Source organism: Tachysurus fulvidraco, chromosome 10 (assembly GCF_022655615.1).
Source record: "Tachysurus fulvidraco isolate hzauxx_2018 chromosome 10, HZAU_PFXX_2.0, whole genome shotgun sequence".
In the NCBI taxonomy this organism is placed as follows: Eukaryota; Metazoa; Chordata; class Actinopteri; order Siluriformes; family Bagridae; genus Tachysurus; species Tachysurus fulvidraco.
The window spans coordinates 25,900,848-25,919,222 of NC_062527.1; the positions used below are offsets into that span (position 1 = coordinate 25,900,848).

General features: G+C 39.7%; 2 protein-coding genes across 6 annotated transcripts in view; both read left to right on the top strand.

Annotated features, from left to right (window-relative positions):
• The first annotated feature begins 351 nt into the window (after positions 1-351).
• LOC113647430 (zinc finger protein 850-like) lies at positions 352-17,848 on the top strand. 4 transcript variants are annotated; one of them, XM_047819930.1, is made up of 5 exons: positions 352-488; positions 5,720-5,816; positions 6,294-6,402; positions 6,719-8,292; positions 17,194-17,848. In XM_047819930.1, the coding sequence occupies exons 2-5, from the start codon at positions 5,760-5,762 to the stop codon at positions 17,398-17,400; spliced, it is 1,947 nt and encodes a 648-aa protein (XP_047675886.1). In that variant the 5' UTR covers positions 352-488; positions 5,720-5,759; the 3' UTR covers positions 17,401-17,848. The 4 variants fall into 4 exon arrangements, with proteins under 4 accessions (XP_047675886.1, XP_047675884.1, XP_047675885.1 ...); XM_047819928.1 differs by having other exon boundaries at positions 364-493; positions 6,635-8,292; XM_047819929.1 differs by having other exon boundaries at positions 364-493.
• Positions 403-18,375, top strand: part of LOC113647431 (zinc finger protein 239-like) — a 52,757-nt gene continuing 34,784 nt past the window's right edge. Inside the window, exon 1 of one of the 2 annotated variants that reach the window (XM_047819932.1) lies at positions 403-488. The gene's annotated coding sequence lies outside the window, so the exon portion shown is untranslated. Of the gene's footprint in view, positions 494-18,375 lie in introns of both variants that reach the window. The other variant, XM_047819931.1, reaches the window with a different exon arrangement.

An 18,375-nucleotide genomic window follows, 5' to 3' on the forward strand; every position in this document is an offset into this window, starting at 1 on the left:
GTGAGGGAGGGAGTGAGGGAGGGGGGTTAGGGAGGGAGTGAACAAATTAATTTATGAATAAATCAGTTGAATAAATCAGTTTAGTCCTGTTTTTGTAAATGTAAACACACACATCTGTATTTCCCAAATGATGTGTGACATGTAAACTATAGTTTAATTTTGTGTCACATATTAACCTTAAACATTTAATACATTATTAGTGATTGCTCAGGACAACAATACCATAAAACACGTTAGAGTAAACAAACTTGCACACAAAACAGACATTAAACGAGAAATACAAATAAAGCGCTATGACAGCGGTAAGGATAGCGTTAATTTCCGAAACTGCGGGTCGGCGATGACAGGAAGTGACGTCATTTCGCACATGCGCGGAACCGATCGTGTTGCTGTACGGATAGAGTAGCGACAGTGTCCTTCCGGATGGATACATTGTGGTTAAGAGGACGGTGCATGTCGTAGGTCGAAGGTCGCTCTGGACGATAAAGGTGAGGTAAGTGTAATAAAAATGTGACTTTAATCCTTATATTTACAACTGTATACGAATTTAAACTAATGTTAATGACATAGTTAAGTGCAGTAACTGGAACGAACGAACGAGCATTATAATCGTATAATAAAGTGTTTTACAGCGTAAGGGATATTTTAAAAAGCGCGAATTACACGAATTACTTGAACATACAATGTTTTTTTCTTCTTTTAATGTTGCACGACTTGTAGTTTCGTCCCTTCACGATTAAACACAACACATTTCTTTATGCTAACGATGTTAGCATCGTTTCCTAATAAATACGTGATGGATGTTGTGTTTTCAGTCTCTTCTCTTTTATTTGTTTATCTATCTATCTATCTATCTATCTATCTATCTATCTATCTATCTACCTATCTATCTACCTACCTATCTACCTACCTATCTATCTATCTATCTATCTATCTATCTATCTATCTATCTATCTATCATTGCTTACAATTGTTTTTTGACATATGTTTAAAAAAAAGGAAATTTAAAATTATTACATTAAAAAAACGTTAAAAAACGTGCTAACCGTTATATAAGTGCACGAGGCGGTTAGGGGTGGAGCAGTAGGGTTTGGACCTGGGCGTATTGGAGAAGGTTTTGTATTATTTGTTGATTATTTGATTCGTTGTAGGTTTACAGTCATATGCAAAAGTTTAGGAACCCCTAACAATTTTCATTTATACATATTTGGGTGTTTTGGATCAGCAATTTAATTTTGATGTACTAAATACCCACATAGCAATTTTTCTCTGGCCCAGCTCCGGGCCACACAACCCGCTTTTGCTTGGCCCACATACCGCAATGAATTATGGTCCTAGTGTGGACCAGGTCTGGATTCCAGACAAGGGCCACACATGGGCCATGACTGGCCTAAGTCTCAGCCAAGTTAAGTACCCATAACTGGCCCTGAATTGGGCAACATATGACAGATCCATATCTCACCCACCTGTATTACCATAGCTGGCCCTATTCCGGTCCTATACACTGGACCAGATGTCAGCCTTTAAAAAACCATAACCAGGCCACTTGATACACACCCCTCCCAAATGAATAGTCACAACAACGACAGTATTCTGAACAGATATTTTATTATATTTAACATCAAAACATTGAAACCTGACATATGGGTAGTTGACAAATAACCAAGAAAAAGTACTTTTTTTGAAAGCATAACTTTTTAAGAAAAAATACATATATTTGTGGAGTATGAAAACTACAGTTTCAGAAAATATTACTGGTCACTCATTTTGTCAACGACTTCACATATTTTTTTCACTTTTTCACTCAACAATACTGTAAATGTGTCCTATGGTGTGACATTTAAAAAGTACTAAGAAATGATATTAAATAACATAAAATAAATACTTGAGACAGAATTGTTCACATTATTAAAACATTATTTTCTTAAAGTGATATTTATTTTACATGAAAGTACTAATTAGAATAATTTTCACCATGAATAGATGAATGGTGTCACACCAAAGGACAAAAAACTTAACAAAACATCAGTGGTCTTAAAACATAGTTAAATATTTAAACAATTCTGAGAGAAATACTTACTATGTGCACTTCTCATGGCCTTCATAGGGGTCTTCAGTCACATGACCTTGAGTGAGGTCTTTCAATTAAATGTAGTCCATGATATTGCCCAAATTAAAATTAAGTTTTTGCATAACACCAAAGGACATTTTTTCTGTGACAAACTTTATGAAATTCCTACACTTTTAGAAATGTATGTATATGAAAAGTGATGGGCACTTAGTGAAATAGACACTTGCACAATTATGCCAGGGGTGTTCATTAAGATTTTTAAACATTATTTTCTTTATTTATATAATGTAATATTTATGAAATAATGTTGTCTACCGTCACACCATATGACAATTTTGAGATTTGGCTCAAAGTTCTAAAAAACTAACTATAACTTGGGTATCAAAACAAAAATTCATATAAAACAAGAAAATGTTGAACCATTTACAGTATTCTAAATTATGAAAATGTGAAATAAATTATGTTTTATCTTCTGTGACAGTGAAAAAGCCATGTCACGTCAACTACCCATATACACTTGTATAAACTCTATAAAATACCACCCCGTCAGTTCTGCATTTACAATAAAAGCAAAAATAAAACAAGTAGAAGTTCTCCGCTATGTTTTTGTTCATGAAATTAAATGTAACTGGTCAGGAACAAGATTTACTGTACCTATAACACTTGAATATCCATGTTTATGGTCATTAACAAGTTTCACACTATGTATAACACTTGAACGTCCATGTTTCTGGTCAGGAACAAGATTTGCTCGAACTATGACGCTTAAATGTCCATGCCCAATTCAAAATTCAATTGCCCAATCTGCTAGTGAACTCTGCAAGTCACTCTCTCTCTGACTACAAGGTTCTCCAAGATCAGAGTGGTCCTCACCAGAAGCTGCAGTCTCTTCGTGTATTTCCTTATCAACATCCAACTCAATATTCTGGTGGTCACCTTCTTCATCACTAATTTCCATCTCTGATTTCCCTGAATCATCAACACAAACACTTAACTCCAAATTGTCCTCCACCTCCCCCTCCCTATGTTGCTCATTGTCAATCAATTCACTGACAAATCTTAGTGCCCTCCTTCTGGAATTGCTCCTATTATTGTACTTCCAAACCTTTTCCATACTGTGTCTTTACTGAAGCCTTTCGTATTTCCTCCTAAAAAAAGATTGAAAAGTTTTAATAGACTATAATGAAAATGAAATACCAGAAAAAGAGAAGCTTTTTTCAGCCTCTTCTGAAAAAGCAAAAAAGATTGATGATTAATTAAAACCACTAATTAAAAACCTAATTAAACTAATTAAAACCACATTTGATTTCTGTGATTTCTGTTTGATGTAATACCGTTTATACATGCAATCATGGCTGAACAATTGAAAAGTAATCAACGACAACATGCAATATACACAATGTATGAAATTCTAAAATATTGGTCAAACAAAAATTTATAATTTTCACTGATTTAATATGGAGTTTTACAGACATTTGCTCCAACCAAATAACATCAAAATGACGGTTACAACCCTAATCTGCCTAAAACTATTTAATTTAAGTGACATAATACAATGACTGACTTTTTCAGGAGTAGTGGCATGTTAGTTTATTGTATTCACAACACAAAACAGTTAAATTAGATTAAAACTGCGTTCACGTGCTACTGAAACAAGTTCACTCGTTTAGGTCCATGCTGGTTTAAATTTTTTTTTTTGCCGTTGTCCGTTTACACGTACGGATGTATTCCCCCCCCACCCCCCACCCCCCCGTTTGCATCAAAGGCCACCGAAAAGCAATATGATTATTTCGATAGCACGTGAATGCATCAATTGATCCTTGTGCCCGTGGCTAAATTTAAGAATAATATAATATTTGTTTATTGATGCATATGTATGTTCTCACTTACCAACTATGATGGCTTTCCCGGGTTTAGTGCGAGTGGCTGTTTCCAAGCAAGACTGCGTCCGCCCACTTTTTCAACAGACAGTTCCTGGAGTATTTTCATTCACTTTTCCTAGTTTTTCCTAGGCCAATTACGCATTTCCAGGTTTTAAAAATCATGATTGGTGCACGCTGGGTAAAAGTTATTCCGGTAAAGAAAAAAAAATTGACCTATTTATTGTTTTATTAAAGTCTACACCTACCCAAACCCGTTTTTTTGCTGAAAACAAGAACATACAAATCAGTACAAAATATCAACAGTGGTGATACTTGAAAGACAACAGCAGACATACAACAGTAAAAATAAATATATATATATATATATATATATGTGTGTGTGTGTGTGTGTGTGTGTGTGTGTATATATATATATATATATATATATATATATATGTGAATGTATTTATATATATATATATATATATATATATATATATATACAAAATAAATCAATAAATAAAATAAATCAAAAAAGTGCCATTGTTTTACATAAAATTCCTTGCACAAAAACTTTTAGTACAGTAGAAATTTTAACAGTTGCTTTATCAGTAGATATTGAAATCAAATTAATGTTATATCTCTTAAAAAGACCACAAAGCTTTGCTTAAGAAAATAATTAAATTTATAATAAAAAGTTTCTTTTTTGGGGCCTGAGTCAAAATAGTCAAATATAACATTCCTCATTTGTAATGCAAATTCTGGCAAAATCTTCAATTTAACAAAAACACCAATATCATACCAAAATTCCTGAGTGTAATGACATGACCAAAATAAATATTTCACCTTTACTATTATTATACAGTGTGACAAAAATTACGGTATACTGATGTGTGCATGCCCAGTAGTTTTAGGTTTAGCTAAGGATTAAATATACTGAAAATGTTTAGACTGTCTTAATTGGTGGTTATTGGTCTACAAGTTAAATTAATCGCAAAAACCTTATCAACTGAAATCAAACAATTACAGTTGATTTTCATAGTTCAGAAATATAAATCTTTATTGTTGCCTGGATTAACTAGAAGGCATTAGACATCAAAAGATGGAAATATCTTTGTGAATGAAAACATTGGGATTTTACTTAAAGGTATTTGAAATGGATTTTAAATATGGGTTAAGATCGGCCATACGTATGTGGCCCACATATGTATACTTGACATCTGGGCCGAATACTTTGTATACCATGTTTGGCCCACATGCTGTATGCCAGTGAATGCCAGCTGTGCCAGATGAATGCCAAATCTGGGCCAGATTCGTTTGCTGACTGGGTAACTGAAGGACACAGTAATACTTCAGTAGTGAAATGAGGTTTATTAGATGAACAGTAAATGTGCAACATGCCTCAAAACCAAATTAGACAGATGCATAAATTTGGTTGATTTGAATACCTGTAATTTACCTGTAACTACTTAGCACTGATTTAACTGGAACACACAATTCCAAATTAAGCCTTGAACTTCATAATCAGGTGCATCCAATCATGAGAAAAGGTATTTAAGGTGGCCAATTGAAAGTTGTTCTTTTTAACTCTCGTCTGAAGAGTGGCAAGATGGAGGCCTTAAAACAACTCTCAAATGACCTGAAAACAAAGTGAGATTGTTCAATATTATGGTTTAGGGGAAGGCTACAAAAATAAGGGTGTCTGCTAAATAAGGGTATCTGCTAAATGCTGTAAATGTAAAATGGAGGAATACAGTTCTATAAGTGTTTCTGTATTTGTTTACAGTTCAGTGGGAATTAGACACGGTGTGAAATCAGTAGACGGTATGTCCGGGCGCGCCAGAGGAAAATCATGTGGCAGAGAGACTGGGGCCCTAGGCGAGGTAAGGATGCAGCATTTAACTAATATTGATTGTTAAAGTTTTTGTTTCTGACTGAGTGTGGGAAGAGTTTTATTACACAAAGTGAACTCCAAATACACCAGCGCATTCATACAGGAGTGAGGCCGTATCACTGCTCGGAGTGTGGGAAGAGTTTTATTACACAAAGTAGAGGTGTTATTGGTTGAAATTCATGATATGGTCGTATAGAAAAATCACGGTGTAGATCGACCACGTTAAAGACGCACAAGCAATCAGGAGAAGACTTTTCGTGTGTTATTGTGTATGATAAAAGATGGCTGGAGCGACGAGTAGTAAAAAAGCGCATGATGATTACACCGATTGCTCTGATATAACCGTTACTGAGGATAGTGTGGAGTAAGGGTAAGTGCGTAGTTGCTGTATATAGAACGGGATGGGGGGGGATTTTTCAGCATGAATTTGTATCCAAAGCTTCTAACACACCATGTTTATACCCAGCAACCACCTCTGCCCCAGAAGGAAGCTCAAGCCGTGTGGCCACCACAGCCTAAGAGAGAGCTCCAAGGGAGGGGAAGACAGAAATCTGCCCCCGTGGCGGCGGCAGAAGGTAGTTTTTAATTATCAAAGTATCCTGACGTTTAGCTGATCTCAGACATTTTTTCCTGTCAGGTTAAATAATTGTAATAAACATATTAATATGTGCTTATTAAGTACTAATAAATAGCCAATATTCTATAAATATTCATGCTAATAAGCAACTAGTTAAATGTCCCTAAATAAAGTGTTTTTGTGAATGTTATGCATTAAACATGGTTAAACACACCAACATATTCTTACAGGAGAAAAGCCGTATCACTGCTCGGAGTGTGGGAAGAGTTTTATTACACCAAGTAAACTCCAAAGACACCAGCGCATTCATACAGGAGAAAAGCCGTATCACTGCTCGGAGTGTGGGAAGAGTTTTACGCAGCAGAGTAGTCTCCAAACACACCAGCGCATTCATACAGGAGTGAGAGCGTATCACTGCTCGGAGTGTGGGAAGAGTTTTATGCAGCAGAGTAGTCTCCAAACACACCAGCGCATTCATACAGGAGTGAGACCGTATCACTGCTCAGAGTGTGGGAAGAGTTTTATGCGACAGAGTAGTCTCCAAATACACCAGCGCATTCATACAGGAGTGAGACCGTATCACTGCTCGGAGTGTGGGAAGAGTTTTATTACACAAAGTGCTCTCCAAAGACACCAGCACATTCATACAGGAGTGAGGCCGTATTACTGCTTGGAGTGTGGGAAGAGTTTTATTACACTAAGTGATCTCCAAACACACCAGGGCATTCATACAGGAGTGAGACCATATCACTGCTCGGAGTGTGGGAAGAGTTTTATTACACAACGTGAACTCCAAACACACCAGCGCATTCATACAGGAGTGAGACCGTATCACTGCTCGGAGTGTGGGAAGAGTTTTATTACACAAAGTGCTCTCCAAAGACACCAGCACATTCATACAGGAGTGAGGCCGTATCACTGCTTGGAGTGTGGGAAGAGTTTTATTACACAAAGTGAACTCCAAATACACCAGCACATTCATACAGGAGTGAGGCCGTATCACTGCTTGGAGTGTGGGAAGAGTTTTACGCGGCAGAGTAGTCTCCAAACACACCAGCGCATTCATACAGGAGTGAGACCGTATCACTGCTCGGAGTGTGGGAAGAGTTTTACGCATCAGAGTAGTCTCCAAACACACCAGCGCATTCATACAGGAGTGAGACCGTATCACTGCTCTGAGTGTGGGAAGAGTTTTATTACACAAAGTGATCTCCAAAGACACCAGCGCATTCATACAGGAGTGAGACCTTTTCACTGCTCGGAGTGTGGGAAGAGTTTTATGCGGCAGAATAGTCTCCAAATACACCAGCGTATTCATACAGGAGTGAGACCGTATCACTGCTCAGAGTGTGGGAAGAGTTTTATTACACAAAGTGAACTCCAAAGACACCAGCGCATTCATACAGGAGTGAGGCCGTATCACTGCTCGGAGTGTGGGAAGAGTTTTACGCAGCAGAGTAATCTCCAAACACACCAGCGCATTCATACAGGAGTGAGACCGTATCACTGCTCGGAGTGTGGGAAGAGTTTTACGCAGCAGAATATTCTCCAAACACACCAGCGCATTCATACAGGAGTGAGACCGTATCACTGCTCAGAGTGTGGGAAGAGTTTTACGCAGCAGAGTAGTTTCCAAACACACCAGCGCATTCATACAGGAGTGAGGCCGTATCATTGCTCGGAGTGTGGGAAGAGTTTTATTACACAACGTAAACTCCAAATACACCAGCGCATTCATACAGGAGTGAGACCGTATTACTGCTTGGAGTGTGGGAAGAGTTTTACGCAGCAGAGTAATCTCCAAACACACCAGCGCATTCATACAGGAGTGAGACCGTATCACTGCTCGGAGTGTGGGAAGAGTTTTATGCGGCAGAGTAGTCTCCAAATACACCAGCGCATTGTGGGAAAATAATTTTTAAGTCATTGTTTTATTTCCTTTTAGTTCTAGCATATTTCTGTGGATAATATAGAAGCCCAATCAAGTTACAATGCTAGTTAAATTCAAACTTTACATTAGACTTGTGGGTCCTGTATTTCATACATATCAAAGGAAAGGGGCAAGGTAACTCAGGGTATCGTCTTCTTGCACCATTTGTCCCATTGTTATGTTAATGGATTTCAGGGTGGGTAAAATTCCAGGATCTGGTGTGGGGGCTGTTAGATCCTTTCATGTTTTGATTGTCACCCGAGGGTTTTGTCTCTATCTGATTGGACTGCCCCCTAAAATGTGTATATTTACAATGTATTACAACTGTAAGTCAGACTTGATGACTTCAGCGCCCGTGCCAGTACGCTCTGACTTGCAGACTCGTTTCATCGTGTATCTACAATAAAGACTACTGCACAAGGATATCCAAGTCTCCTGGTCTTCTCTGGAAAAAGTTTACAACAGATGGTGCCGTGACCCGGATAGAGCTTTTCAACTCATCAAACGTCTTCAAAACTTCAATCTACATACTCCAGATTTTTCCAACTCAACTTTGATTTGGTGAGTGTCACTCTAGCCAAAGAACCTACAGACCAGTATACATGTGGTTATCCTCTGCTTTGTCAGGGAAGAGTTAACAAAACAGTTGCAGGGTTTGGTTTAACTATAAGTTTGGTTTATCCTCTGTTCAGGCAGGGACGAATTTTGGTTTATCCTCTGTTGATCAGGGAAGAATTTTGGTTTATCCTCTGTTTACCAGGGAAGATTTTGTGGTTTATCCTCTGTTTACCAGGGAAGATTTTGGGTTTATCCTCTGTTTATCAGGGAAGAAATTTAAGTTACCCTCTGTTGATCAGAGAAGAGTTTTGGTTTATCCCCTGTACATCAGGGAAGAATTGAGTGTCATCCTCTATAAATCAGAAAACGTTTTAGGTTATTCTCTACTTTAGAGACACCAACAGTGAATTGCCTAAAAAGAGAAATCCCATAGCAATCAAAATGTTTAAAAAGAATGCAAGACTGATCCCCACTACTGAAAAAGGTGGATTAGCTACCCCTTTGTGGACTAGTGGAGAGTTCAAATCAATGTTAGCAGAGCAAATGAATGTTATAGTGACAGACTCAGTCAAACATAATTTGACAAAGAAATATGGCATTCATCCAGAAGTGTGGTCCATTGAAGAGTGCAAAAATGTGCTAGGTGCTTGTATCAGAAAGAAAAATGTCAAAGGAATTATCTGTTGCCAAATGGAATTTTGTGTTACCTCAGCACAAGAGCATGCCCAACGTATTGCAGAGCTAGAAGAGCAAAACAAAGAATTACGTGCTCGAGTATCTTCCATCACTAAGAAGTTAGGGCACAGCAAGGCTTCAGAAAAATTGTGTGAAAAAGTCAACGCCATCAGAAAATGTATATCCTGACTTGGAGTCTTTGTTTAACCAAGAGGGAGACAATGTGTCCCTTAGTGAACTTACTGATCAGCCAGTCAATGCCCTTGTGTGTGGAGCACGAAAAAGAGTTCAGAGTAGAATAGAGGAGGTAGAAAATACTCCTGGCCCATCTCCAGCATTACAAGTGCAAACTGTCATTAAGGCTTTAGGGCCTGAAGCAATAGAGAGACTTTCTCAAAGCTTGCCATCAGCACGAGCTAACTTTTCTGAATTTAGGAGAGCATTAGCAAAAAAATTGCGTCTCTATGACATGTCTCTAGCGGAGGTCACTCAACTTATGTCTCAGGTGTTAACAGAGTCAGAATTTAATTGTTTTGAAAGTGCTGTGAATACTTCTGAGTTCAAACATGATAGCAAAGATGAGTTTCGAGAAGGAGTCCTTAAGGTACTGAAGGATATTATTGGGCCAAAGATTGACTGGGCAAGAGTCACTAGCTGTGTGCAGAAAAAGGAAGAAACTGTAAGTGAATACACTGAAAGATTTTGTCAATCAGCTGTTGCATACAGTGGAATAGCCAACAGTCCAGATGATGTGTTGGATGATAAGGGACCATTAGTCAGGGCATGGTTTGATGGCCTTTCATCAGGGTACAGGAATGCTCTGCCCTTCTTAGACCTTACTTGGTCTAATCAAACTCTGCGAAGCAACTTGGACAGGTTAGCCACCTGGGAACGCAATTCTGATGTTAAGAGAAAGGTCAAAGTAGCTGCAGCGTCGCTGAATAATTCCTATGCAGAGACTAGGCAAGAACACAGATTCCCTAGGAGAGAGGGAATATGTAACTATTGTAGGAAATCAGGACACTGGGTAAAAGATTGCAGAAAAAAGCAGCAAGATATCAGAAGAAACTTACAACATAACCCCTCTCCCGCCCAGCCGGCTTATAACCCTGAAGTAGTCCATCCTCTTTCTAGCGAAACCCTAGGACAGCTTGCTCAAGCCTTGCTAATAGCACAAAAAGAACAGAGACAAAAAACGAATTATTGGGGCTGTGAGTGCGTACCTTTCTCCAGTCCTCTACCACAATGCTAAAAGAGTTTTTGTAAAAGGTACTATACAAAAAAAGGAGGTTGATTTTCTGCTGGGGGGGCACGGTGGCTTAGTGGGTAGCACGTTCGCCTCACACCTCCAGGGTCGGGGTTCGATTCCCGCCTCCGCCTTGTGTGTGCGGAGTTTGCATGTTCTCCCCGTGCCTCGGGGGTTTCCTCCGGGTACTCCGGTTTCCTCCCCCGGTCCAAAGACATGCATGGTAGGTTGATTGGCATCTCTGGAAAAATTGTCCGTAGTGTGTGATTGCGTGAGTGAATGAGAGTGTGTGTGTGCCCTGCGATGGGTTGGCACTCCGTCCAGGGTGTATCCTGCCTTGATGCCCGATGACGCCTGAGATAGGCACAAGCTCCCCGTGACCCGAGGTAGTTCGGATAAAGCGGAATGAATGATTTTCTGCTTGATACAGGTGCTGAAATTACTGTGATTCCAATTGCATTAGCCAAAAGCCTTGATATTCCATATAACAAAACTAAGCTGTGCTTAACTGGTGTTGTGGGCAATGATTCAGTTTTGTATGAGACTTCCCCCATTGAAGTTCAGTTAGGCCCAAAGCTATTAATGACATCTCTATTGTGTGCCTCGTTAAACACTGGTGCAATATTGGGAATGGATCTGCTAAGACAACTACATTTAACATTAGACTTTTCCACAGATACTGCCAACATTAAAATGGCCTCAGCACAAATTGCAGAAAACAGTGTATTGCCACCTGGATTTTCTCATTTGCAAGACCCACCCTATCTGGGCTAAAGATAAAGATGATTGTGGACTGTTAACGTCAGTAGAATCTGTAAAACTTACAGGAACTCCAGCTCCCGCAACTAAACAATACCCAATAAACCAGGAAGCCATGCAAGGAATCAAACCCATCATAGCAAAGCTACTGAAACAGGGTGTTCTGGTTAAGACAAATAGTCCATGTAACTCTCCCATATGGCCTATCAAGAAAGCCAATGGAACCTGGAGGCTCACAGTTGACTACCGAATAGCAAAAAAACACATAAACAAGATTACTCCTTTAGTTGCAGATCCATCTACTATCTGCAATGGTTTGCCCTTAGACTGTAAAGTGTTTTCTGTAATTGATATGTCAAATGTTTTTTTCTCCGTTCCTTTGCACCAGGATAGCCAACCTTGGTTAGCATTTACTGTAGATTTTGAACAATATCAGTGGACACGTTTACCTCAAGGTTTTCAAAATTCTCCAACCATATATCATCAGACAGTGAGACGTGATTTATCTGATCCAGAATGTTCAGTAACACAGTCAACAGTCATTCAGTATGTTGATGACATCTTAATTGCTTCATCAGACATAGACATACATACAGCTGAGTTTTCAGCCCTTCTTGACTATTTGCATAAGAAAGGACACAAGTGCAGCCTACACAAAGCACAAGTTGCTAAAGAGCAGGTTACCTTCTTAGGGCAGACCATTGCAGCAGGGGTTAGATCCATAACTGAAGACAGGGCAGCTGCTATAAAGAAAATATGCCCACCTACTACTGTCAAAGCACTCCGCTCATTTCTAGGCACAGCTGGATATTGTAGACCATGGATAGAAGATTATGCCTTGCTTGCCCAACCGCTCTATGATTTGTTAAGAAGACCTGTCAAAGACTCAGATTCTATAGATCTCGAAGAACAACACCTTAAAGCATTCTGTTGCCTGAAAGAGACATTATGCCAAGCACCAGCATTAGGCATTGCACAACCTAATCTTCCTTTTGTGTTGTATGTGCATGAACAATTGGGCTTCATGACAGCATGCCTTATGCAAGATCATGGTGGTATTCTACGTCCGGTGCATTATTATTCTGGTAAACTAGACATAGTTGCCCAGGGCATGGGTCCGTGTTTAAGAGCAGTCCAGTCAGTTCACCTTGCCATTCAGGCCTGTACAAACGTAGTTTTAGGGCAAACAATAACAGTCAGGTGCCCGCATTCAGTATCCGCACTCATGAATCAAGCTAAAATCACCTCCATTACCTCCTCCCGGTGGGGAAATTGGTTAACTACACTCACAGCCCCGAACGTTGTTTTGCAGCGTGCCCCTGTCACTAACCCATCCTCGTGTATGATGTCTGCAATGACTGATGTTTCTTTAGAGGATGAAGAAATGACTCATGACTGTGTTATCCTTACGCACTCATCTTCAAGTGCTATTGCAGAGACTCCACTAGATAATGCTTATTTTGAATTGTTTGTTGACATTTCAGCTCAAGTCATTGAAGGGAATAGGCGAGCAGGATATGCAGTGACATCTGCATCCAATGTAGTAGCTTCTGGACATCTCCCAGATCACCTCTCGGCACAAGCAGCAGAACTAATTGCATTAACGAGAGCATGTACACTGGCATCAGGTTCAACTGCGAACATTTACACAGACTCTAGATATGCTTTTGGAGTTATTCATGATTTTGGTGTAATATGGCAGAGTCGTCAGTTCCTAACATCATCAGGATCCCCTATTAAACATGCTGAATTAGTGAGAGACCTAATGTTTGCCATGACTCTTCCAAAACAGTTAGCAGTGATGAAGGTCAAAGCACATCTTAAACCTAACACTGCAGAATCTCAGGGTAATGATCTTGCAAACATAGCTGCAAAAAAAGCCTGTTCATACAGTATGGTGCAAGTGTGTGCTGGTATGACAACAACCGATGTTATTAAGCCTCCAGAGTCCCTTACTGATCTGTACAAAGATGTTCCACTGTATGAAGCATGGAAATGGTTAGATAAGGGAGCTGTGGTTGATTCATCAGGCTGCTAGACCAAAGGGGGAAAATATGTGGCACCCGAATCACTTCTGCCATATTTGGCCCAGCAGCTACATAACTTAGGTCACATTAGTTCAGCAGCAATGATCCACCGTTTTTCAAATCAGTGGTGGAATCTGGCTTTTAGAGGCATAGCAACAGAGACAGCCAAGCGTTGTCATATGCCAACAGAATAATAATATCCCGTCAACTGTCACAGCAGAGCACATACCCCAGCCCCACCAGGGCCTTTTCGACACTTACAGGTAGATTATATCTCAATGCCCCCATGTAAGGGAAAGACTGATGTCTTGGTAATTGTAGATAAATTCTCTAGATGGATAGAAGCCTATCCTACAGGACGAGCCACTGCCTCACACACAGCCAAATGTCTGATTAATGATTTCATCCCTAGATGGGGTTTGCCTGATTCAATTGACTCAGATCAAGGTACGCGTTTTACAGGAGAAGTAGTAAAGGAAGTTGCCAGAATGCTTAAAATTAAGTGGAACCTTCATTGTCCATATAGGCCACAAGCTTCAGGTCAAGTAGAAAGAGCAAACCAGACAATTAAGACAAGGCTCAGAAAAATGCACCAGGAAGGTGTACCATTGGTTGAAGCGCTGCCAGGAGTATTATGTAGTATGAGAGCATCCCCCAATCGGTCTGTAGGATTAAGTTCACATGAGATTATCACAGGGCGCCCCATGTCAATGCCAGGTGCCATTGATCTCAGACATGCTGATGTACACATTGCCTCAGACACTTTAATATCTTACTGTGAAAATCTCACAAAGGCAGTGAAGATGGCCAAAGACAGATTCGAAGCTTGCTGGCAAACCTCACCTGAGGGAGGGCATGCTATAATCCCAGGACATTGGGTAATGATACAATCATTCAAAAGCAAACCCTTAGAACCTAGATGGCAGGGACCATACCAAATATTTGTAGTCACTGATGCTGCAGTACTGTGTGAAGGAAAAAGAACTTGGACTCGTGTATCACACTGTAAAGTCGTTCCACCACCTGCAGGGATAGACTAGGACACACAGACCAGTGAGGAGCCCAGGGAGGAACCGAAGGCAATAGGCCTCAGGGGTCAACCCGGTGGTGAAGACTTCCTCATAGAATTCCCCTTTTTACTAGTTTATCCCCACCTTACTGGTCCTTAGGTGTCATAATACTACAGCTTAGGGCAAGTAAACAAACAAACAAACAAAAAAAAAACTATACGATCACATGCATCCTGAATATAAACTGTAGTATGGAAATACTGCTCTCCTGTTTCTCTCTCCCTCTCTCTCTCTCTCTCTCTTTCTCTCTCTCCTGTTGTTTTGTGTGTGTTACAGATACAAGAACTGGAAATCACTGCACCAACCAAGGCAACAGAAGCACCAAACACACTGACCTCTGGAGACATCTGCAGAACAATTCCTCAGGACTGGCAGACAACCACAATTCTTCCTGACCTCACTCACCTGACGACAAACTGGATATCCTATATCAAACTACAATGTACAGCTTTGTCATCCTGGTGACTATAATAAACACTGCAGAAGCTTTGGAAACCAGAACTAACATATTTACAGCGTTAATGAATATGTCCAGAAATGCTTTGTTTGCTGGGAAAGATGTATGCATGCCTCATCCTCCATCTGTAGGGGCAGGAATTCCCTGGGTAGCACACCCCATTTCTGATTGTGACACCTGCGCTCTATTACGCACGGACAGTAGTAGGTTCAACAGGAGCACATGCCACAATATCACAGTACCTTCAGCTGGGCAGTGCTGTACTCCAGGCATGCAGCTATGCAATATGACATCAACATCACCCATAATGACTGATTTGCTTTTACCTTTTTCATTTCAATGGTGTGTTGAAGCATATCCCTCAAACTCACCTAGTTTGGGAGAAATTCCTAGTGCTGCTTGTGACTATGTATGAGGTGAGGGCTGTATTATCGTCTACAAGACGAAAAAATAATAACATAGAACCATGTATTGGACAAACTAAATCATGGTTTAAACTGTTGTCTATTAATATGTGGTGCAAAATTCCCTCCCCAGTAGGCACATATTGGCTATGTGGAACAGCAATTTATAGCGAGTTGCCTGCCCAGTTTAATGGACGATGTACCTTAGTTTATGCTCTTCCAGCCATTAGGGAGTATTTAGGGGCCCAACAAAGTCAACCCCCAGGTATGGCCAATGGAAACTACCCACAGTTACGAGAATTACCCTCTTCTGTCAGCTGGAAAGATGACTGTATTCCAGGCCTTACATGTGCCCAAACCTGGTGGTCAAGAACTCTTGGAGCATTAATCCCAAGTTACGGAGTTATGCAGGCTCTAGACCAAGTGAGGAGTCTATCAATGAAGTGCAGAGGCTAGCAAATGATACAGCCCTCGCCATTGGTAACATCTCCAATACACTGGCATCGCATAAGATCATGATTCTACAGAACAGGGTGGCATTAGACTATATCCTTGCTACACAAGGGGGAGCTTGTACTATTATTGGTCCTGAATGCTGCACTGGCTTGGTTGACCCAACCACTAACCTAAGCAGAATACAAAAAGACATAAGGGATTTGTCAATGAAACTTCACAATATGACTACAGTGAATTCTTCCTGGTTTAGAAACCTTTTTGGTGATTCATGGTTATGGATTAAGGATATAGCAGTTATGTTATTGTCATTTTTCTTTCTGATCTATGTAATTTTCTGTCTTATGCAGTGCTGTATACAGAAAATTCCTGTTCCCTCTAGAAAAGAAGTAAGTGTGATAACCACAAAGAATTATTACCCTTAATCACATCAAGGGACACCAAAACAGGAAGTAAGTTTTTGCCTGCAACTCAAAGTTGCAAGAATACTGGCTATATGTTAAAGTACTCAGGCCAGAGAAATTTTGTAAATAGAAAACTGAGCTTGACTTGAATCTTTCTTATTTGATTTTATTTTATTATTGCAAAGTATTGAATTAAATCTTTTGTGAGAGTTATTAAAACTCTCAAAGGGGGAATTGTGGGAAAATAATTTTTTTAAGTCATTGTTTTATTTCCTTTTAGTTCTAGCATATTTCTGTGGATAATATAGAAGCCCAATCAAGTTACAATGCTAGTTAAATTCAAACTTTACATTAGACTTGTGGGTCCTGTATCTCGTACATATCAAAGGAAAGGGGCAAGGTAACTCAGGGTATCATCTGTCTTCTTGCACTTTTGTCCCATTGTTATGTTAATAGGATTCAGGGTGGGTGAAATTCCAGGATCTGGTGTGGGGGCTGTTACATCCTTTCATGTTTTGATTGTCACCCGAGGGTTTTGTCTCTATCTGATTGGACTGCCCCCTAAAATGTGTATATTTACAATGTATTACAACTGTAAGTCAGACTTGATGACTGCAGCGCCCGTGCCAGTACGCTCTGACTTGCAGACTCGTTTCATCGTGTATCTACAATAAAGACTACTGCACAAGGATATCCAAGTCTCCTGGTCTTCTCTGGAAAAAGTTTACAACAGCATTCATACAGGAGTGAGACCGTATTACTGCTCGGAGTGTGGGAAGAGTTTTATTACACAAAGTAAACTCCAAAGACACCAGCGCATTCATACAGGAGTGAGACCGTATCACTGCTCGGAGTGTGGGAAGAGTTTTATTACACAAAGTAAACTCCAAAGACACCAGCGCATTCATACAGGAGTGAGACCGTATCACTGCTCGGAGTGTGGGAAGAGTTTTACGCAGCAGAGTAGTCTCCAAACACACCAGCGCATTCATATAGCACATACAAAAGATTGACCTTTTCCTGTCTTTGAAATATTTTATTTATAAATACAATATTTAATAATAAAAAAAAGGTGTTGCTAATAAATGTATTACCTTCTTTTCAGATAGGGTAAAAAAAAATTGCAGTCTGTGTCATGTGTGTTTTTTACATGTGATCGCCCCCTATTTTCATGAGGACAATCTCTCACAGAAAAAGTTTGAGGTCAAAAGACTCAAAAATGGATTTTATTTTAATTTTTTTCTACAGACATGTCTGTCGGTTGTTGTTTTTCTTGTTTACTGTATAACTTTGTATAAAAAGGCTGCATGGTCAGTTTAAAAGCCCTATAACAAAGAACCCCTCTGTGTAGAAGCCTGTTGTGTAAAAACGCCTGTAACCTGACACCCTGAGGCGTGAGAGTGAGAAAGTTTGAGAATTGCGCAATAAAACCTTTGCGCACGCTCTACTGCGCACCCCTCACAGATGGGTCATGTCATATATCGTTCGAAACGTCTCCTTATTGTCTAAAGAGCTGTAAAGGTCCCGGATCATGAGATTGCTACTGGAGGGAGTAATTGTCAATCAAAAGGAGGGTGCTCCATCCTATATTGACAATTATGAAAAATATTTGTTTTGGAAAATATTACCCCAGTGAAGAAAGGGAAGGTGACTATCAACATGGATTGAATTATTATGACTGCTATAAATCATATTATGCTTTGTGTGTGGGCTTAATAAAATCCTGAGAGTCTAAGCTTTCAAACAGTATATAATATAACCGTGTATTTAGAGGATTTAATGCTTAAAAGTTACAATGAAGTTGATGCAGCCTCATCTCCTAGCGATGGTGGACGGCACGGCGGTCACATAAGTGGTTTTAAACCATAAATCCTGTAATATTTTAAGCTCATTTTGGGGTCATTTGGTCAGAGATTCTACACAGACATTATCATTGGTAGGACTACAGCCATTATCGCCTGTAGTTTTTTTGTCCTACCCGTTTTCAT

Bases quoted from the DNA above. Each gene is read 5' to 3' on its own strand.
- LOC113647430 (XM_047819928.1), top strand. From the start codon at position 5,760: ATGTCCGGGCGCGCCAGAGGAAAATCATGTGGCAGAGAGACTGGGGCC. The intron at 5,817-6,293 runs GTAAGGATGCAG...GTTTATACCCAG, and splicing joins AGACTGGGGCCCTAGGCGAG to CAACCACCTCTGCCCCAGAA. The intron at 6,403-6,634 runs GTAGTTTTTAAT...ATATTCTTACAG, and splicing joins CCCCGTGGCGGCGGCAGAAG to GAGAAAAGCCGTATCACTGC.